The sequence below is a fragment of the Centruroides vittatus genome, unplaced genomic scaffold, assembly GCF_030686945.1.
Source record: "Centruroides vittatus isolate TY-2023 unplaced genomic scaffold, ASM3068694v2 contig_3063, whole genome shotgun sequence".
NCBI classification, from domain to species: Eukaryota; Metazoa; Arthropoda; class Arachnida; order Scorpiones; family Buthidae; genus Centruroides; species Centruroides vittatus.
Window position 1 is genome coordinate 199,956 of NW_027121966.1, and position 24,124 is coordinate 224,079.

Here is a 24,124-nt window from a genome sequence, read left to right on the forward strand (position 1 = left end):
TACATCATACTTTAAAAATAGAGTTGTACCAGTCATTTATCTAACATGTTTCAGAGGAAAATTTTTGAACTGAAATAACATGATTTCCAGTTTGTATCAGAAGTTTATATATACAGTCAAACCTGTTTTTATGCGGGGGATAGGGACCGCATTAAAAAAATCTCACGAAACTTCACGAATGGCTGTAAATAATAGTTTTCGCAACACAATTAAAAAATATTTTTTTTTAATGCGGTCAACAGGGACCGCATAAAAAAAGTCTCACATAGAAAATAACTCAAAACCGTACGAAATAGAATTTATTGACAACAGATGTCAGCACTTGACTGCATCGTCTGGTCTATCGTCTGTTTTACATATTTTTGTCCAGGTGGTGTTTTGTTGACTTAAAAAGTAAATTATTTCATTTTTCGCATATTCATGCAATAATATTACTATAATAAGTGCATTTATGCTATAATAAGTTTATTTAGCTATAATAAGTCAACGTAAGACATGACGAATCGCACGAGACTAGTCGCCAACTATACCGCACAAAAAAAACCGCATAAATTAAAAATTTGCATTAAAAAAATCGCACATAAAAAGAGCGCATAAAAACAGGTTTGACTGTAGTTAATTAGGGCTTCGTGTCTCTAAGGTTTCCACATCTGGTTTAATCTTTCATCTATCTAACTCCATTCTTTAGATTAAGGAAAGATGGATAGATGGACAACAGTGGGAATTTATAGTCTACAATTTTTTTCAAATTGCAGCCCAAAAAAGTGCCATATTATGTGAATCCATGCTATATGAAACAAAGGACTAATGCAAAACATAGGGTTATTTTCCAGAAGTTAACAAAAGTATGCTATTATTTTTCATTACTATGAGAAATATGTTTATTAAAGCAATCAATAATTTATTTCCAATCACAATTAAAAGTACTGTATGATGCATTAATATTAATTTTAGTTAAACAAGGGCATTTTCTTTTTCAAAGTATTTTCATCTTCTGAGCTTTTTTATTGATCTTGATCAAAAGTATCAGCAACATCTCCAGTTTTTATTTTTATCATAATTTTTTATGGATTGCCATCCATAAATATCAAATTGTTTGAGTTAGGAACTGTTCAAATACCGAGATACTGCTGATTGGCGATGGCATCCACCCTCTCATTATCGTGGGTGCCCTGGTGAGCTCTGGTCACCAGGGCACCCACGATAATGAGAGGGTGGATGCCAAAAAAAAAAAGAATAATGCGATTTCTGTTAAATATTTCCTGCACAATATAGGAAAAAAAATTGCACACAAAAATTAAGGAAAAGACGAAAGCTTTCTGAGCAACGTAAATGAGCACAAGGTTTTTAAAAATATATAATTTAAATATTGCTAAAATTTATTGATGTGTCAATCTACATATATACATTGATTTTATTTAATGTTATATTGAGTATATATATATATAATGAATTTCTTTATGTAATACTTTTAATACATTCATCAAAATTATGTTTATAGGCATTAAAGTCTCTTTTCGTACTATTTAAAATAAACGAATGAATTAATTTCAACATTTCAACATTAAATAGTACAAGTTGTTCATCATTTTTACAAATGAAGTAATCATAAGTAACAACCATAAGTAATATCTATGGCTAAAAAATGTTTAATGACACTTACCTAAAAATGTTTAAATAAACTTTACTAAATACAGTAATACCCTGAGTTATGTAACACACGACTTATGTAAATTCGCAGTTACGTCAAATGTAAAGCTCAAAAATTGGAAAAAAATCTGAGTAGAGTAACATAGAATAATTCTTTGTATAATTACATTTCAAACATTCATTCATTCTCTCACTCTCTCTTTCTTCCTTTCTTTTGTGTACTGTCTCGTGTACAATAGTCCACGAGACAGTACACAAAAAAAATAACAATTATTTATTTTTTTTTCACGTGATTAGCAATATACAGGATTCTTTCAGATTTCAACTCTTAATGTTATACAATATCCCAAACTGGGGCAAGGAATTGAGCAAATACAGAACAAAAGAAAGTGAGCAATATATAATAGCAATGAAAACTTTAATGTATTTGTGACTGCTGCAGTCTACATCACCTCAATGCTTCAAATATGCTTGCTGTGTGAAAATATGCCAAAATTTCAATACCACGAAGATAAGGGCAAACTGGACTGTGATCTCTGAGTATTGCTACAGGTTTGTATCAAGTGTATATTATGTTCATAACTGTTGTATGTACAAGTATTCAAGCTGGAAAGCTTAGTACTACTTCTCATGCATTTCTTCTCATTTTCCTAAAAAGCATAATTATTTCATAGCAGTGTTCATGAGTATAATGCATTGTCGTAGTGTTCTATCAATTAGCAGATTGTAAATGAGCTAACATCATGCAAAAACATCATCATCATTGTTGCCACATAATTTGTCAAGATTGCATTTTAATTTGCATTTTATTCCTATGTTTGGAAAATTTAGACATTGCCGTAGAACTACATGATTTACATGTCCCTTTTTGAATGAATTAATTTACTTTACTGTAAGCATTGCAGTGGAACTAATGCATCATATGCAATGTCCAAAAATGCTCTCTTGCGTATGGATAAATGTTAAGTGGTTCAAACAATACCTTTTTGAAAAACTTTAAGTTTAATAGAGGTACAAATATTTTAAATTCATGCGAATTCAGCAAACTTTTTATTGCTATATTTCCTTTTGTCAAATAATAAAAACACAAATCCTGTTTCAAACAATTTTTGTAAAATTATAAATTTAATTATTCATAATTTTACAAAAATTTATTTACTCCATCTTTATATGAAGTAGAATTAAAAAGTAAGAAATTTTTAATATAATTTTTTATTTATTTCAGATAACAAAAACATCTAAAATTCTGAAATATTGAATTGATTGCTAATATAAGCAAACAAAGGTAGATTGATCAAAATCTTTTACAAATAAATAAGACTGAAAAATATTTTCTTACCCTGCCTGACACCTGTCATGTTGCCAATAAGGTGAATTATTCATATTAACAACTTGTAGTTGCAATTCTCCATCATAAGATCGATGTTGCAAAACTTTTTTAAAACCTTTTTAAAAAAAATATATACATATTATATTATATAAACACAAATAGTCAAGGTAAAATTTGTAAATTAGAATTATATATACACTATAATGAAATTTCATTATTGCTAAGATATATTCAATAAATAATTGTGATTTTGAGATATTAAATTATATATAGTTCAGTGACAAAGAAGTTTTACCACATGCTTTATTTGCAGAACTTTTGCAAAAATGTAATTATAATTTTTGCATTTGTATCACCATGAAGACAAATAACCAGTGTTGTGCAAATTGAATAAAAATGCACTAATCAACTATTTAAATACACAGCCAAAGTGCTGTTTTAATCATTATTTAAGTTCAACGACAAGTCATGTGTGGTCTCCATCTATTAATATTCAGAATGTCGGCTCTTTCATTCAACTAATGGATTAGTTTTAATGGGTGTCTAGCATTTGAATACTTTTATTCAAATAAAAAAGTAATCAAATAAATTTCAATTAGTTTATAAGAAATGATAGCAAGTATTCATTTTGTTTTCTTCTGACCTATTTGATTTAATTAGCTATTTATACACTTGAAACATGAATGGTCATCAACAAACAGTGAAATCAGTTAGCTTAATTCATTACAGATGTAAAATTTTTGCTATATAACAAGTGCCTATCCCATGTTGGTCATTTCAAAGTTGAACATCCTGTATTACACTTCTGAGGGATTTCTTTGTTAATTTAAACTATGTTGTCTGAAGACAAAGTGCTTACATGTGATTATTGCTCTGCATAATAAAGAAATGTCCTGTTACTGATTGCTATAAAATATGACTGTCATCACCTGATAGTCTCATTGAAATGACTAATGTAGATACTAACAGTTTGAAAGATCAACACAGAAAGGGGAAGACCAAGGAAAACTACCATGTGAAATGACTGCAATCACAATCCTATTTAATTAATCTGAGTTTTCAAAGCAGTTTTTTAAGAAGTTGAGATGTAAGTGGCAGATATGCAGTAAATTGCAGATTGAAAGAAAAAGCTTAGTAGCACACAAGCCTGTGAAGTTTTTAAAATGTTTAAACATTTTGATGTTAATAGTTTTATAATTTTATTGTTTTGTATGTGTCTCTCATAATAAATTCTTTTAAATGTAGGATAATTTTTTTTGCTTTAAAGATGTTCACCTCATTGATAAGGGCCATTAACACCAAGGAGCTGAAATGCATTTTAGGGGATATATAAGGCATTAATTGTTTCATGTGTGTGATAACCCTTTCAATGTAATAATATTCTATGTATGTGTAATAAAGTATATTTGTATTAAATACGTAATCATATTGAATACATTTATATTTCACAACAGAATAAATTTTACAGTAAATTTTTAGCAACCTTCCCCAATTTCTGACAATTGTTCAATTAGTAGACTCCTATGAGTAAAATAAAGAAGTTACCAAAATAAAATTTCTGTACATGTTTCCAATATTAATGGTTTGGTCTATTGTTTAAAAAAAAAAAAAAAACAAAAGGGTGATTAAAATAAACAACTGAAGTGCCTTTGACCGATGTGCTTCTTCTCTCAGTAAATTGCAAACATTTATTTGCTCCGGTGTTTATCCTTTATACTTTATCTAATTAGCGATGCTGGCTAAAAGGGTGATTAGTTGATTGATTGATTCTGTTGAATATGATAAAAATAATCATTTACAACTGTGCCAAAAACTTAATTCCTGCATCATTTTGTACCACAGTCAGTTATCGAAATTGAAGAAAACTTTGCTCTCAATCTGTATTGGAGTCCATTAATTTTTTTAACCTCTTTAAAACTGAGGAAAAAAACATCAACTAATATTCAGGCCAATACAGTAGATGAGCAGGTTTATATTATCATGAACATAAACTGCTCACTAAGTATTTCAAAACAAATTAATTATCAATTTTAGTCTATTGATAATATGAAGATTCAACTTACCTGACCAACTATATCGTTTTGGACCCATCCATCGATGTTTTTCACTTTCAAATAATGTATCACCAAAATAGCCATATGCCAAAAATGATATGGAATATCTTAGTAAAGTGCCTTCATGATGAAGACTGCTTATATCAACATTAATTTGGTCACCTGAAAATTTCATAAATAAGTTTAGCATCACAGAAACAAGTTAAATCTAAGAGACTAAGAAATAGTTTAGATTTAAAACTCTAATCTCTAGAAAAAGTTTGAAAGTTATAAATCTAAATTCAGCATCAAACATTTAAAACTGCAGTCATTGGCAATTTCCATTATTAAGATTGTAATTGAAAAACATGATTTTGTATCAATGGAGCTAGATACTGAAATTTTGAAATCATCCATAATCTTATATAAATAACTAATACTTTTTATGCTTTTGTCAAAATACTCAGTTTTATAATCTCTCCATATTGGTATTCATTAAGCATAAAAAAATCAAACAATTATAAATTAATAATCAATATTCTCATTAGTGTTTCCATGATTTCATTGAATAATAATTTACATTTTCATAATTTTATAAATAACTAAATAATAAAACAATTATTAGACATTTGTAATGACTAAATTGAGAAATATGCATTCTAAATTTCAAATAAGAGTGAAAATAATTTATTTTCCTATCTAATCTTCTAAAAACACAGAAAAGTAAGGAAAAAGATGCTGGAGTGTCAATAAGGAGAGAAATGGGGAAGAAGCGTGCTAATCTTATGAAAAGGTGGAAAAAAGGTGCAACATAGTGTGTTCATTTCATGTCATTTTAAGCCCCAAAATGAAATGAAGTGAAATAGCTATGAACTATGAAAACAGCTATATTTCTAGAAAGGTGCTGCACTATAAAATCCTTTCTCTAATTATTACATTCAATTTTACATAAAGGTTACATCTTACCTTATGACTATAAATTTATATATATAGATAATAAACATCTCTAAGCCTGATGAGTATATAATGAATTACCAATGATCGCATTAAAGATCAGGCTATAATTTGGCTAATTAAATTATTAATATAAAATAATTCGTCATTAGAATGAGGCGTTAGGCACCATCTCTTAACTAAATTAATATATATAATTTTTAATAAATTAATAAATAATTTAGAACATTCTAGAATGAAAGAACTGACCCAGATCTTTAAGGCGATCATTGGTAATTCAGAATATAAATTTATTTCAATTATATCAATCTTTTCTTTAAAAGAGATTTTATTTTTTCTTTTCTTTAACTTACTAAACTCTTCACATAATGCAAAAATAAAAATACTCACCCATAATTATTAATAATGTTGATGTTACTGGATCATTTGTTCCATTAGAACTATAAGCTACTGCATCAGTAGAACCAGCTGGTATCACACCAAGAGGTATTGTAGGACGTTTCAAGAATGTAAATGGATCATTAATATCTAAATTCTCTTCTCTTTGTATTCTCACTATAAGACCATTCAAAAGCTCGCCAAACATGCCATCACCTCCAACACAGATTATTCTAAAGTTTTGTAAAAATACAAATTTTTGAAATATTAATACTAATTAACATTGCATCTTTTTAAATTCTTTTCATTATTAGTATCATCATAATATAAATTTATTATATAAAGCTAATTTTTGATCATCTTGATTCTCTAAAAAATTTTATTAAATGTTTTTTCCTACAATCATCACTACTATAACCTAATATATTTGAAAAATCAATAGGAATTATAAATTTAAATTATAATTAACTTCTTTCTGTTATTGAAGAAAAAAAACTTTTATATGTATAGTTGGCAAAAAAAGATTGCCCTTGGTCAATACTTATTGTCTATTTTAGAGAAGATAGGATGACAGGATGGAATAGTTCTGTGGTAATTTTGCTACACTTGCAAATACTTATGCTATACAAGTTTTAACAGTTATAATACATCACTTTTCCTCAAAAAGAGCATTTGTGTAAACAAAAGTGAACCCTCTGTAGACTGGGTAATAATTGGGAAAGTAGGGAGAGAAAGGGTGATCTATGGATTTAATAGTCAGTCACACACATTTATATTCAATAGCAAGTTTAATGGAACTCTAAAGAGATTTTAAAAATAACCAGTAGAGAAAAGTTTTGATGCAGAGATTAGTACCCCATCCTGTCTGCCTATTTTAGGGAAGATAGGGTCAGTTAGTATTAAATCAACTTTCTCTCATCATGCAAGTATAAAACTATTTTGTATAAACTTATATTATGCATAACTTGTGTAAAAATATACATAAAGCTATATTGTTTGTTAACAACAAACTAACTATTAAAAACAATGACACATTTTCATTTAAAAGTTTATCTTCCTCTTTCTTAGAGAGATAGAAATACAAATGAAATATCAAGAAAAGTTTCTAACATGTATTTTAGTAACACACAATTAACCATTTGATTTTATCTTGAATATTTTCAGACCTGAGGAACAGATTGATCTTATATATTAACGTATAAAATGTGTAATTTCTAGTGGTTATTTGTCATAACTAGCTAATATACCCAGCAATGCTTGGGTTATCTTAAGAAAACATTGAACAGGATTGAAAACTACATGTGATTTTGTTAAATATTGGTACACATGGTACACAATGACTATACAGGGTGACAATAATTAACCCGTACAAGTTTTTTGCATCATAAATTTATTAAAGAAATGAAAATTAGCAAAACAACAGTGGATAGCAGTGACAATACTTTATGCATTAATCAGATATTCAGCCGGTTTCAAAGTGGCCTCCTTTTGCCTTGATGCAGAGCCCCAAATGCATTTTGAAATTCTCGGCAATGGGCCGCAGCTCTTCTGGAGACAGTTTGTCCCACTCCTGGTGTAAGGATTGCTTCAGCGACTCCAGGAACTGTGGCATTTAGTGCAGGTCCTGGTCTTCAAAATGGACCACACGCTGTAGTCCATTGGGTTCAGATCTGGCAAGTACAGTGACCATTCCACAGACGAGATGAAATCAGGAAAATGAGCCTTGCACCACTCCTGAGTCTTCTTTGCCTTGTGTGCAAGTGCCGAGTACTGTTGAAACTTCCATTTCGCACCACCAAAATGCTGCTGAGCCCATGGAAGTACCACAGCCTCAAGAATGTCACAGCGTCTTGATTGATTTTGGCCCCTTGATTGACGAAAACAAGGGGTGTCTTGTCGCTTGCACAAATTCCGCTCCAAACCATGACTGACATTGGATTTTGGCAATGTTCAATGACAGCTGAGCATCCAGGAGCCTCTGCAGACCAGTTCCTGTCGTTTTGATGGTTGTGCGCCTGTTGTATGGTTTCTCGTCTGGGAAGAGAATGTGCTCCCATTGTCGACCTGTGGCCCGACGCTTGAGTTGACGGCATCTTTGGAGTCGCACACACTTGTTTTCATTGGTGAGGAGCTGAATCTTTTGGAACTTGTAGGGCTTGAGTCCAAGTTCCTTTTTCACCATTAACTGCACCGATTTGCGATTGATTCTGATCTCACAAGTAATTTTTCTCGTGGAGACCTTCAAATGTTGGTCAACTCACTTTTTGATGATCTTGCAGTTTCTAGACGTGTTGACAATGCGCTTTCTTCCATGTCCGGAATGGTCACCATTGTGGCCAAGCTCCTTGAATCACTGAACTGCATCTGAGACTGTCATTTTGGGAACACTGAGCAAACAAACAATTTCACATTGATGCTTTCCTTGCTGAAATAGTTCCAAAATTGCACAACGTTTGTTCGAGATCCTTAAAAAAATAAAGAACTAACCCTTATTACACCGAAAGCACATCTACATAGGCAAGAAATCACGGAGAATTAAACACAACAGTATGTAAAGTAGTGATGGTAATGCAGCATTGCTACAAACTTTGTACAGGTTAATTATTGTCACCCTGTATAAGCCTTCAATGAATAATTGTTTCCATTGAAGCATTAGAAATTTTGTCAGTTTTCTTTCAATTCTCAATAAAATAATACTTATTTTATTTATTTATCTTTGTACTAGTAGCCTGGAATGCCCCCTAGTGGGCAATCTAGCAGCGGTGGTGTCATTCCATGGTATAAATAATAAAATTCATATAAATAATAAATTCCTATTACAAATAAAAATACAGTAGAGCGTCGGTAAGTGGAACGTCGGTAAGTGGAATGGCCGGAAAGTGGAACGATTTTCAGTCGGACTGTGTCGTGCTGAATCGAATGTTTTTGATACTAAATTTACTTCTAAAGTATAATTTTCATGTTTTTTATATTCTTTAATATATTTATTTTGTTTGTACAAAATGCAGAAATAATTTTTAACGATACGATAGCCTCGATGATTATTATAAAAATTTTCGTTAGGCTTAAAATCGACGAAAATTCAACACGAAGCGACACGCAATGGAGAAAAATTTGAACATCGGACAGGTTAATGTATTTTTTCGTACAAAGTCGGAAACTGGAACAAATCATTAACTGGAAGGACCCCAGTCCCCAATTGGTTCCACTTATCGACGCTCTACTGTAATAATATACACTGTTAATAAATAAATTATACTATTAATTTAAGTAATAGCTGAAAATCATCATTACGGATGCCACTTAGTGTGTATTCTAGGCATTCTGTGACAGATTACAGATGACAGATATACAAACAATGGGATCAATGGCTTATATAAGTAGATAGACTTTTCCATTATATTTTACAGAAATATTTGTGAAAGTTAAAAAAAATCTCTCTCAAACAAAGAAAGTAATTTTTAGTAGAACAACTGGCAATAAAATAATTTAAAATGATATATTTCAACAGGTACAAATTATATTTTTAAAGAAACTTTGAAAGAAATGGGAAATAATATAAATAACATTTTTTTAAGTAATACTTTCAAAATATTCATATGGATTATGCTTTACATTGGGAGCAATAAACTAATATGATTCATTTGCTACAATGAGCATTTATGATGATTTCAAAGAAATTTGTGGGCTTTTGCAAAACACTCTATAACATACAATGGAATGGATTTGTAGGAGAGTGCATATATAAAAAGATAAATTTCCTGAAAACATTGAGGGGGAAAAAGAACAAAATTTGATAACACTGCCAATACAACAATACAAATACAAATATTTCTACTTCTAACAGATGGAACAGTGCCATAAACTTACAAAATTTCTCTTATTTATTAGATGATTATTAAAAAAATATTGCCAAATTATACAAATTAATTTTATTGATCTGAAAGTTTTATATCTGCATGTCTCAGAAAAAGCTGCATGATGTGAATTATACAAATATGAAAAAAATCATAGTTGTATAATTCACAAAATTGCAATAAACTTTTTTAACTGAGCAGTATATAATTTAAAAGAATTTGAAAATTTTTACATATTAAATTTTTAAAATTTAAAAGACTATGTAAATAGGATCCCTACTCGAAAAAAACTTATTCATATTATCAAGTGTTGTGTGTTGAACTTTTTTCTTTGATCTTTTGAGGGATATATATGCTGCTACCTTTATTTAATATTTATATTAAAGATCATAAAGCCTAACTTCTTTAAGGCTTACAAAAACTTGAAAATTGCAGTTATTTCAGCATTACCATCAAATTTTCTCACAAAAAATTCTGCCTAAGAAAAACATGTGAAACATGAACAGAAAGTTATATGTTATATACTTCTTTTATTTTTTATCAGTTTATACCTGTTAAACAATTCAACAAGTATTGAATGGCAATTTTTAAGTTGACGACAAAGCATTACCATATAAGTAAAATAAATATCTATTTTATTCCTAATGGATTTGAGCTAAATAATGTGTCACATGTACTATAGTTAATATAATTGACAAATGCCTAATATCAAACAAGTAAAGTATGTAAAAACTGATAAACTTTAATAAATAATCTCAAATATGTACATTAAATCTTACAAATTTACAATTAAACATCTTTCAATTCCTACAATGTCAGCAAAGAGTGAGTTATCTGCCATTTTTTGAATTGAAATAGGAACTTCAAGTAGATTGAACATTATCATGGAACTTTCTACTGGTTATATTTCAATATAAAATTTTTAGTGAGCAAAAATGTATTTGCTCTACTTTAATTTGTATTCAATTTCTGTTTCTGTATGTATTAATTTGGCTTGCTGTTGAAGAAATTATTATTATTATAGAAATAGACAAAGAAAACAGATTTGATACAAATATATCATATAAGATTTTGCATATAAAATAATTTTGTCACAAATACTTTTTCTAACAATTTATTTTTCATATGTTTTGATTTTTCTAATACTTTTATCAATGAAAGTTCTTAATATGGTAAAATTATATCTAAAAATTTTCAAGAAAAATATTAATTATATATTTTTTTAATCACAGATAATTAATATATTAGAAAGTTAAATAAATCATTTGTGGTTTATTCTTTGAAAGAAAACAGACTGATGTCTCAATAGAATTTGGAAGATTATGAAATATATTAAATTTGAAAAATTACGCACTCAGAACCAATATACAGTGTGATAACGTCAAAAATATTTCGAAAAAATTCATTAATCGAATTTCCATCTAAAAACCATTAAGAACCTGAAGAAGAGTCCAGAAGGGGTTCAAAAACATTTGTTTTTTTCGATTTTTTTGAAATTTTTTCGACATTATCACACCATATATTGGTTCTGATTGCATAATTTTTTAAGTTACTGTGGTGTGGTGAGTGGTTATTTATATTAAATTTCATATTAATTTAATTAGAAATTTAAAATGGCAAATTTATTTTGTTTTCTCTGGTGCAAAAAATTTATTTACTATGTTATATAAGCAGAATGTATTCCTATTGAGGAGGAAAATGTTTCCTTATAAGTTTGGAAATTAAATTTTGGCTTGCTATTGATATAAATTCTGTTTGCTTTGAAAAGATGAAATGTGGTCAAATAACTAACAGTTATGTTCAGGAAATGTGTTATTGGAAAATTTACAGCTGTATATAAATGAAAAAGTCACCTAAAGTGATATAACTTTATAACAATCTCAAACATGAAGCTGATGTTGTGGATCAATAGTGAGAAAATACTCAATAAAAGCAGATTCAGCACAGTCTCTATAGGTATTGGTAACATCAGTAATGTCAGAACAGAAATGTGCCAAGTGGCTGAATGCAAAAATTACTATTCTGATATATTCAATTGATCAGGTTGGCCAACTTATAGTGAGATGTGATCAACTTTAATGAGTAAAAGATACCAATGATCTACTATCACATTTTAATTTTTATAAAAGTTTATTAATCTATTCTTATAAAATTATGCAACAAAACAATTATTTATTGCACAGTAATTGATATTCCATGTACCTCTTTTAGATAAAGGTGTTAAAACAAATTAAACAGCATATTTATTATTCAGCATAACAAAAACAAATTTTATTTCCATTCATCATACAAATCACAAGTTTCTCTTTTGACACTCATTTTGCATATAACTGAAATTGTTTAGGGCACAAAGCAATTTCTAAAGTAACAATATAACCTAAATTCACCAATGAGCATGTTGTTCTTGTATTTCTCATTCAGTATGCCCATGATCTTTTCACTATCATAATCAGAAACAAAAACATGTTATCTCATACAGCACAGGACAATGAAATTTTTGGGGCATAGACTGAAATAAAATATTCAACATCTAAATTGATATCTTTATCTGATAGTAATTCACCTCAGTGTTTGCAAAAAACCAAAATTGAAAAACAAATTCAGAAATGATTACATTACAGAAAACTTAAGATTATGAATTGAATTAAATGAAATGAAATAGTAAAAAAATATGGATAGACGTAATATCAGAAATAACCCAAAATTACATAAAATGATAAAGAAATAAACTTGAAAACTGGCACCAAATAGATGATTAAAATTAATAAAGTTTGATTTTCTATCATTATTTTTTTATTCAAATAGTTAACTTAATTTTTAAACTTCACTATGAAATAACTTACCCATCAAATTGCTTAAGGTCAAGTTCTTGCAACATATCTTTGGCATGATTAGCTCTTTGTGTCACTAAAAACAAAAAGCAAAATTTTTATCTTTTTTTTTAACATTTTGATAAATAATATATTAAATAATTTAATATATTGATTAAAATTTCATTTATAAAAGTATATGTGTGAAAAGTACATTACAGCATATGTTCATTTTATAAAATGAATGATTTCTTTACTTTAACAATAAAGAAATATTTTACTATTATATTCTGTTGATATATATCACATACTAATTAATATAAAATGTAATACATACATTTCATGTACAGTACCTCATTAAAAATCAGTTTGCATTTTAATTTTTTAAAAGTACAAATTCAAACTGATTTTTTCTATCTAATTAAGTGACAATTATCTTCAGAGACATCAATGGAAAATTCTACTTTTTTCAATTTTCTCTAATTTTAATTTTTTACAGACATAACATGTTCATTTTTGATAACCTAAGTTCAGAGATCTGATTTTATTAAAGAATTATCATCAGAATGTAGCAAAGCAAAAAACAAATTTTAGGATAAACTCATTCTTCAAACATTTAATTATATATACTAACAAAAGTAAGTTGCTGATAAATTACAAATCCTTACTATCAATAGGAAACAAAAGCTGGCAGTAAATTTTAAATGTAAAAACAATCAACTTATTTTTGTAGACTCAAACATACAACTTTAAAAATTGCTTATTTAATTAGAGAAAGTCCACTTTCTCTAATTAAATAAGCAAATTAAACATGAAAGTAGCTTCTTCTTTTAAGTTCTTAAACAAACACTTGAAACAGATGGAATCAAATTCATTTAATTCTGATTTTATTCTGTTTAATTTGCTCATATGAGAAATACATGATGATGGATGAGATCTGAGATCAGACGAAAAGTGCTGACAGAGTCTATCCGTGGTTTAGAAATTATCATGTAGACATCCGATCTCCAATTACTCCAACCTATCCTTGATTGTTAGTGTGTCAATCGATACAGTGTGGTGTCATGATAAACTGTATTTTTTCTGTAAATAAACTATATATATACTGAACGAGTTGAGTATGGAGGTGTATTTCCTATGAACTTATTGTACGCTTAGAACATCTTGGGCTGTGCTTATGCAAGTAAGTTGCTTGAGGAGATGGAGGACAGACAGGAATCTTCACTATATACTAAAGGTTTTTTACATTTTGTTGATGCTTTAATTTCTGATGAACCATATATATTATGAAAAAATTAACATGAAACTTAAAATTTGTTTTAGATATCTTAATTATTATTTTTTAAATTTAATGCTAAACAAAATTAAAATGTAAAACTTTAACAACAGATTTTACAATTTAAACAATGCAAGAGTGAAGAACAGATTATCTTCTATTGAATGTAGAAGATATTTGAATTTGATATTCTAGAATTTTGAATGGTGTATTCTAAAATATATCCTCCTGAAGATGAGCTAAAAAAATGAAATTGCTTGGACATCTAGTATTAAAAAAACAGCATAATCTGATTATGATATACTAATAATTTGGAGTATAAACTATTGTGCTTCTTTGTATTTCATATATGTAATAAAATAAAATTAGAAGTTTATAAATGAAAAGAAAATAAGGATTTTTGTCTCATTTATAAAGTTATATAGATACTGTATAAATGCATGTAATAATTATAGATTTATTACTAAATGTTTTTGTAAAATTTCAATATATATAATAATTTTGAATTTACATTTTTCACTTACCAATAACATGTGCTACAATTCCTGCAAGATGAAGTAATGGTGAAACTTTTTTTTTGAAGATTTTTGGTGCTTGTTTTTTCCCACCAAAAGGATTAATAAAAATTAATAGCTTTTTTGGTCGATTTAATCCTATAAAAAAGTAGAAATGAATTAAACAAAAGTTTTATAATTGTAGATTTTAAAAATTCATAAATAAATAATAATACAAAAATCATTAATTCCAGATAAATACAGAAATATTTACCCAAATGAAAATATAATCTTTACTGCTTTTATTTGTTCTAACAAATAAATAAAAGAGATTATCTATATTAGTGATGAACAGGCTTTTTTGTATGCAGGCTGCATGTGAACTCTGTAGGCTTCCGGTGGGCCACATGGACTTTTACTTAGGGAGTAAGTAAACAGGCTTTAAGCCTGCTGAATACTACATACATAACTATCAGTACACTAAGTACTAAAGTAATATATGCTAATGATATGCAAACTACTAATATATAAATATATATTAGTCTGGACAAGTCCATCTTCTCACTGGACAAGTTTATCTCAAAGCCTGATATTTTATAATGAAACCAAAAGATTGCTGGATATATGGACACACACACACAATGCTGGGGTAAAGCAATAGCTAACCAAGTGCCATAAAGGGTTATTACACACTGTGGACACTGAGTCATCCCCAGTCAGTGCCATAAGTAACCAAAGATGGTTATATCTAAATTAAATATGTCTGGAAGTGAAGGATCAGATGAGGTCTGGTAGTGTAACTGGCAATGCATCCATACAGTAAGCAGCAGTTGCGAGTTTGAGTCCTCTCTAGGCTGATTCTTTTCTTCCAGAATATTCTAAATTATTTAATATTAATTAAATTTAATAAGAGATGGTGCCTAATGCCTACCTCTAGTACTAAATTACTCAGTATTTAATTATTAATGGTAGTGGTAAAGTAGTCTGATTTAAATCCAGCAATTGTTTGGTCTCATCATCATCTTAATTATGGGTTGCATAATGGCACAGGGTAACAGGATAATAAACTTACACTGCAGCCTGTTTATGACTAATCTATATGATTGTATTTATAACAAATTACTTGTTCTGAATTTATTTAATAGTATGGTATAATAATATTTCATTGTAAGTTATATTGCTATCAATAAATAATCTCAAAAAATATGATTTAATAATATTTAACTAAAATAATAATGTAATAACATTTTCATTTATTTCATGAATATATTGAAACTAATCAATAATAAGGAGTTATATATCAAAAATTAATTTCTACAATGAGAGAATATCTTTTGAAAAATATATTATTTTTTCCTCCATATTCTTATCTCCACAAAGTTGTAAGTTTTTTATTAAACTACTACCAATGACTAAAGAATCAAACAGAACTTAACTGATTAACAGTTTTAAGACTTCCGATCTCATCTTTGGATCAATTTCAAATTCTCTAGAACTGCTACAGCTTTTCAACTTTACATATGAAGTAAAAACATTGCTAATAATAATGTAAATAAGTAATAATAAAATAAAATTCTCTAACAAGTCTGTGTAGCAGATTTCAAATTCCATATTAAAAAATCTAGCATATTCCTTTGTTGTGTTTTATTTATGACAGATATCAGTAAAACTACAATATATAATTATTCTTGTTTTTCAAATTGGAAAAGTTCTAATCATGGAAATTACAATAAATTCATTAAAACTCTTAAGAATGAATGGTCAATAAGATAGTAAAGAGATATGAGATAGTAAAAGAAATTGAAAGAAGCTAGACTCCAACCAAATTGAGAGAAGTTGATTCTGTTAAAATCCACATAAATAACACTCTTAGATTATAAAATTCTATTTATTTCTCTTGAATTTGAGGCAATTTATGCATTAACTGTAAACTTTTTATATAAAAAATTGGAAAAGAATGGTTGAACTACTAGTGGATGTTCTCAACCATCTGGACAAGTGAAGATACTGATCAGGAGCAGTTAGATGAGATCACAGCACTTGAAAAGGAACAAGAATATTTGGTGGAAAGTTCGTCGTATAACGAACAGATCTTAGTAGAATACCACATCTTCTTTTGAAGAACTAACAGATACTCACCAAAGAACCTCATCCTTCAAAACATGGGTTTTTATTAATGTGGCCTTTCGATTGGTTGTCCTAACTGGTTCCAGACCCCCATCTTCACTCTATATGTAGTTGTTTACTAGATGCAACAAAATCTCCATTTAGATTGCTAGAGGTCAACATCAATATTTAATTCAATCCCAACTGGAGATGGCAGATCTTAGGATACTGTATATGGTGTAAAATAAACATCCTCAACATGTTTATTGTACAAAAAAATATTTCTATCTCTCTTTTTTCACTCAAAAAAAAAAAAATTAAAGCAAATTTTTGTGAGGAGTTTGGATCCTGTCCAGAGCCTCATGATAAAAAGCTGTCCTAGCTTTCAATTTACATACACAAAATCAAAAGATTCATTTTTCTACAAAATATAATTCTTCAGAGCAATAATACAATAAGCATTCCTCTTTTCTTCAAAATCAAGATGCTAAATTATTATGCAAAAAACATAGTCCTAAAGTTTCAATATAATCACAAGTTTATTGACAACCTTAATAGGAAATTTATTCTTAAATTAAGTGATTTACAAAAGAAATGACAAATAGTTACCAGATCAAGTCATACCAACTAGCAACCACAGATATAACAATATGTTTGAAGATATCTAACTTATTAAAGCATTCGTCCACAAAATGAATACAAACTAAAGTAACCAGATTGTAAGAGTAAAAAGTGACATCAGATTTGTCACATGATTGATTCTATCCAGTGTTACTCAACCTTTTTTTTTCTCGGGCCACATACACATGATAGCTATTACACATGGCCGCAACATAACGATTATAATAAAAACTTATATAATTTCTCACTCACCCTAGAAATTTAGTGTGACTGTTGATATTGCGAACATTTTTTTGCAATTTCATTTAAATTAGGCTTGTAACTGCTGCACGCTATTCGTAAAACAGCATCCAGGTGTGAATCAGTAAGCCGATTTCTAAATATATGTTCTTTGCATTTTTGAGTATGACGTTTCACGCAGATACATTGATGCAAACAACGTAAAATTTGAGCACATTTTTTTACAGAAAGGATAAAAGGGACTTAGCAGTGTGGGCGAAGTGACCAAATCTATTTTTTGCTGCAAAAATTTCAAAATTTATATTTTGACTGCATTATTTACAGGTCACGTCCGGGTCACTCAAAAGCTCAGCGGGCCACAGGTGGAGTATCATGGTTCTAGTCAATAACCACTGTTTTCTAGCTTTCTGACATCATTAATGAAAGGTGTTGCTCTATGTATGGTGACTGGCAGCTTCCACCATGCAAAATACTATAAAAATTTTCCTCAAGGAAGCCAAACTATTAAAACCAGTATGGGGAATAATATCATACATACATTGTGATGGCACATGTATAATGTAACATATATGTAACCCTATCAAAATTTATTCTTTAAAATTCAAATTGTGTTCTCTAATGTTCTAAAGTTCTAATGTTTGAAAATTTGAATGTTTTGTAAACCTGAAGGATAACCATTTAAAATGGCCAGAAATGTTAGTTTTGTTAAAGATTTTTTTTAAATTTAAAGATGGTTTGAGTGTGTAGTTACTGTAATTACTTTCAAATTTATCTTAATATATATAAAACAGATTGCTGATATTAATACTCATGTTTAGTATCTAATGACTTTTTATGGTTTAATCTCAAAAAGAATCAGTCTAGACTTTCTTCAGTTAAGATCTCAATATCAAAAAATAGCACAGAAATATGAGATGACAATAATATACTTCAACATTAGTGGTTTAATTATAACAAATCATTGTAGAAAATATCCAACATATATACTTATGAGAACTTTGAATTTTGTGACTTGTAAATATAGATATTTAACTAGACTAAACTATAGTATTGATATAGATTCTATTGCTATTTGTGCTGAAATGTGTGTAAAATATTCATCAAATTAATTGTGAACATTTAAAATTTATTTTAAGTTATTAATATTTACCATTTAAAGTAGCTTGTAAATTGCTTATGAATTCTCTTAAAACATTCAATTCAACTGGGCGCAATAAAATACTTGTCAAAGACCATCGATATTTTCCAACTCTAATAGCATAATATAAACGTACAGCTTGAGCTTGTAAAGGAACTAATTCTGATATGGCAGGACTGACTTGATCTCGAGAATGCCGGCAATGATGGCACTGTATAGTTCGAGAAGTCTGATCACCATTACAGTCACAGGGAGTGATTGCAATTACTTCACTTAAAGGTAAAACAGTACATACTGAAATAGAAATTGATTAAAATTGTTTAATTTATATAATTATAAAACAATATTACATTATATATATCAACGTTATTATTGTGTATATATCTATATAGTAAAGTTTAAGTCAAAAATGTATCAAACTGAATGCAAAAATTAAATATAAGATCAAACTCTGAATATCCAGCAAGAAATTTATTCTACTTGTATTTTTCTTATACAGGGTGTCCAGGAAGTTGCATCACTCTGTGTTTTGCTTTTCTAAAAGAAAATACTGAAACATATATCAGAATGTACCTTACACCTGTTCAGAATATCAGTATGAGCTCTATTGTGATTGCAGACTCCGTTAATGTGGCAAGCTTACCAAAATGTTTTGTACAGATAACCTAGTGTGAAATGAGAAAATGCTCTAGCAATGCATTCTTCAACTCTTCTGTTGTCTGGTAGCACTATTAATTGTATTTCTCCTTGAGAAAGCTCCACAAAGTGTTATCTTATATCATAGATTGGGATTCATTGGTGGACATGGGAGAGGTGCTGGGATGCTTTCCAGCCACAAACAATCCATCTATTTGGGAACAGTTTGTCCAAGCATCTGCAGACATTTAACACAAAATAACCAGAAGCACCATCATATTGAAAGACAATGATGTTTGCTATTCTTGCATTTACCAACCAAAGAACAAAGCCACTTTCAGGGCATCTCTTCATAATATGGTCATGTGAATGTGACCATAAAAAAAGTGGTCCAAAAATCATTGGATAAGTGTGTAAGTCACTTATTTTCTTAAGTGTGGATGTGGATTTTATGAAAAGATGCCCTGAAAATTCTCTTCTCACACCAGATTATCCCCACAAAACATTTTGGCCAATTTGGCACTGTATCAGACTCTTCCATGATCATGACAAAGTTCATATTGTAGTTCTGAACAAGTATGAGGTATGTTCTAACATACAATATGTTTTGATATTTCCTTTACAATAACAAAAATACAGGTGTGATGCAACTTCCCAGTCACCCTGTATATGATAGTTTTAACTGTTAATGTAGCTATATAAGCTGAACTTCCAAGGCTTTCATACATTAAAATCAAGCAACATCAATTATGACACAAGAAAAGTCATCATTCCTACATTAGCAACTTTTGCATTTATTTTAACAGAACAATATAGTCTTAAGGGATGAATCATCCATTATTAAAACTATGCATGCCTTTTACATGTAAAAATGTCTACAGATAATTAAAATTTAAAAATGTCAGCAATTATTGTAATCATCAACACTTTTTTTGATCTATAATGCCTTTACTGCAATATGAATTTGTTCCCAATGGAATAGTCACTAATGAGGAGTTCGACATTGACATTTTCAGTCATCTCAGTGGCACAGTAAGATAAAAACCACCTTATCTCTGGCAAGCAAAAGGCTTAGTTCTACACCATGACAACCCTGGCACATTACTCTTCTTATCAGTGAATATCTGCAAAACATCAAATAGCTGTAATTCCACAATCTCCTTACTCTCCAGATCTCATTCCCATAGACTTGTCTTTACCAAAATGAAGGCTCTACCAAAGATCAAAGATTCAAATCAGAAGATGTAAAAAGTATTGCAATGATTGCACTCAAGTGGTAATGCAGAATAGTCTTCAAAATTGTTGTCAACTGATTTTTCTATAAACATTTGTATCAATACAAATGATGATAGAAGTTGCTTATTTTAAAAAGGAGTTCATCTGAAAATATTTGTACTGTTAACAATAAAAGTTAGATTCAAAAATAAACTGAACTTTTAATATATCACATATAAGTAGATAAAGAGATACGACAATAGATTTATAGATACTGTAATGTTGTGCATATAACCCATAGTGACATATACCTTTTAGAAAATCACTAGGACAGAAACAAAAACTTCACATAATCCTCTCCACTGTATATCCTGCAGCTGCTGAAAAATGACACTGGTATGCAGTTTACAACATACCATTTCAAACATTAAAACATTTTTTCCTGTTACATTTCATTGTAGATGCAATTGTAAAATAAATGAAACAAAGAAAACATACTGAGAGAAAACCACCTAAACTTTGAGGATACAAATGCCTACTGAACAACAAAATTTTTTTTACCATATCACTTAATTTGTTTTATTTATCAAATAGTATAAATAAAGTAAATAATAATAAATGTTAAAACAAATTCAGAAAAATTAAACAAAAAATAATTTTAATATCTATAATATCCAACAGACTTGAGAATTAATCATCACGCTTTCGTTTTCTGTGAAGAACTCTGCTTAGTTCAAATAAACATTCAATAGCAAAAGCAAGAATGTGAAAAACCATTTATTTTCACATAGCAAACCTAATTCCAGTAGAGTTTTGCAAAATGAGAACAGAAAAATGAGTAATCATATTTATTTCTCAATTTAAGCAATTAATTGCAAAATTTAAAAATATACACTATTCCAGAAAAAAAAATTTTGAATGTAACATAAGGATTCTTTGAGAATGTTTAATTTTAAAAAATAATTTTTTAAAACACAAAATTAAATAAGATCACCAGTTCATGATTCAATTAGTTTATAAAATCAATGTTTGATTTTTTCATTGAAGTTGTTAATCATTTATAATGAAAAATAAATGCTTATTAAATATCTCAAAAAAGAGATTAATTCACTTAAAAAACAAATTATATTAAAAAAAAAAACTAAATTTGCTGTTACATATTAATTTTAGCCATTGATTGTATAATGACAAGATCTAAGTTATTGAGAAATAATTATAAAATTATTTTGATTAAAATTAAGTTTACTAAATTTGAAGGTTAGATACTTTGTAATGTCTTTCAAAACTTAGTAGCAACTTAAAAAATGAACACTTTAAAATCAGTTGGACTCTGTATTCCTTAGAATAATTTTTACATAAGTCAATAAACTGCATATACTATGTTGTGGTTATGCATTCAAATTTATAGTTTGTCATGTACCATATGTCTGTTTTTAAAAGACAAATAGTTCTTTATCAAAAGGTTAGAATCTTAAAGGAACAATAAATATTCTTTTTGATATACTCAAAACTCATTCTTTATATAAATCAATTTTAAATTTTTCTGTATTTTTTTACACAGCTTTATCATTATTTTTCAAGTTTTGCACTATCTTTACAATCATCATGTGATGTATTAAAATTATTAATATGAAATAATAATATATGATTTTTATTTTTTTATAGAAATGAAATAAAATTATAACAGGTGATAATTTGTTACAATAATTTAAACATTATACAATGTTTAAATTAGTTAATTTTATTGTCATTATATCATGTATAAGTGAGATGTCAATTTTTTTAGAATAAAAAACAATACACTATCTCTACAAATATCTGTAAGAAGTTTAAGGGAAACAAATTAATAAGGTGAAGATACTGTTTGATTAATAAAACAATTTCAAAACCATTTCGTCAAACAAACAAACAAAAATAATGATAATGAGTTTTTTTTTGTTTTTTTGTTTTTTTTAAATATATTATTGTTCATCTTTAAAAAATTTTAACAATCCAAACTGTTTATTGCTCAAAAATACAAAGAATTAGTTTCAAAAGTTGTCTATAAATGCAATATGTACAGTACAATTATAAGTATCAATTTTCTTAATATTATAAACATTTGTATAATATAGTCATCAAATTATGTTTTAAAAATAGTTTTATCACAATCTTGTTGAATCTCATCAACTACAAAATTTATTCAAATGATTCAGCTTGCCATTATTGCTTTTTTATGGTGTAGGTTGAAAATTATATATATTAAATTCTCATTCTACATCACAAATCTTAAAGAAAAATGTGATTTGCATCTGTAATTTTAATTAAAATGTTTTTTCTTATTCAAGTAAATGGTTAAAATATTTCACAATAACTAATATCTCCAATAAAAATCCACCTTATATAAACTTCAGAACTTTAAAAAGGCTTCCTTTCTATAGTGATCAAAAACAATAAAAAAAAAATCACTTGACTATCAAATTATTGGACTGCTTGGCTTGGCTTATTCATGTTCTAAAATCTGCTTTATCTTTTAGAATTTGTTTTAATCATTTTTAGCAAGTCATCAATCTGATAACATTCTCAACTAATTTCAAGTAGCAAAAAAATTAGTTTATAAACTGCTAATTCTTTTGCTGCTGTCAAGAATATCTCAAGTTCTTCAAAGATTAAGACAGTATTCTATATTCAAACATGGATTAAGTTGCAATTTCTTTTTCTATCATATTTATTACTATAATATAATTTAAAATAAATATAAACACTTTCTAATATCATTTAAATCAATTTCAGTTAAACTGATTCATGTTAACAAAACATAATTTAATTTTTATATTATAATATGCAAATATCACTACTTGCTTGAATCAAGTGGGTATTGAAATTTGAAATAAAGCATGAATCAAATCAAATCAATCAATTACCACTTACATTTGTCATATTATTAAAGTTTCAAAGAATTAAATAACTTGAAATATACAAATTTTAAAATCTTTTAAGTATAATTTTAATTTAACAAATGAGTAAAACAGACGTATAATATATCGTCACAGATAAAACTGAAAAACACTACAAACTAATGATGATCTACAAAAGTAAAAGCCCCTAAATAATTACATAAAAAATAAAATTAATGAACAAGTGCATCAGATAAAACTATCATCTTTTATACTTTTTTAACAAGAGGAAAAATAAGTTCAAAACAATACTAAAGCTCTTGCTCTTTCCAGAAAAAATTCATCTGCAGTTTTCATCAACCATGCTTTCTGAAAATGATCAATAACAAAATAATTTTACAATATAAGCATTCCTGTTATGAATGATATCAAATTTATAGATACTTTTTACAGTTTTATCTGAGTTCAAGTCTGGGTCAATCTGAATTTTTCAAGAATGAAACTGACTCA

General features: G+C 28.2%; 1 protein-coding gene across 1 annotated transcript in view; it reads right to left on the reverse strand.

Annotated features, from left to right (window-relative positions):
- Cerk (Ceramide kinase) overlaps positions 1 to 24,124 on the reverse strand; it is a 57,096-nt gene that overhangs the window by 12,627 nt on the left and 20,345 nt on the right. Inside the window, exons 2-7 of the mRNA XM_067267581.1 lie at positions 18,900 to 19,181; positions 14,813 to 14,941; positions 13,046 to 13,109; positions 6,358 to 6,578; positions 5,044 to 5,196; positions 2,990 to 3,095 (exon numbers count right to left, since the gene is read on the reverse strand). Coding sequence (XP_067123682.1) covers positions 2,990 to 3,095; positions 5,044 to 5,196; positions 6,358 to 6,578; positions 13,046 to 13,109; positions 14,813 to 14,941; positions 18,900 to 19,181 — 955 coding nt within the window. The remainder of the gene's footprint in view (positions 1 to 2,989; positions 3,096 to 5,043; positions 5,197 to 6,357; positions 6,579 to 13,045; positions 13,110 to 14,812; positions 14,942 to 18,899; positions 19,182 to 24,124) is intronic.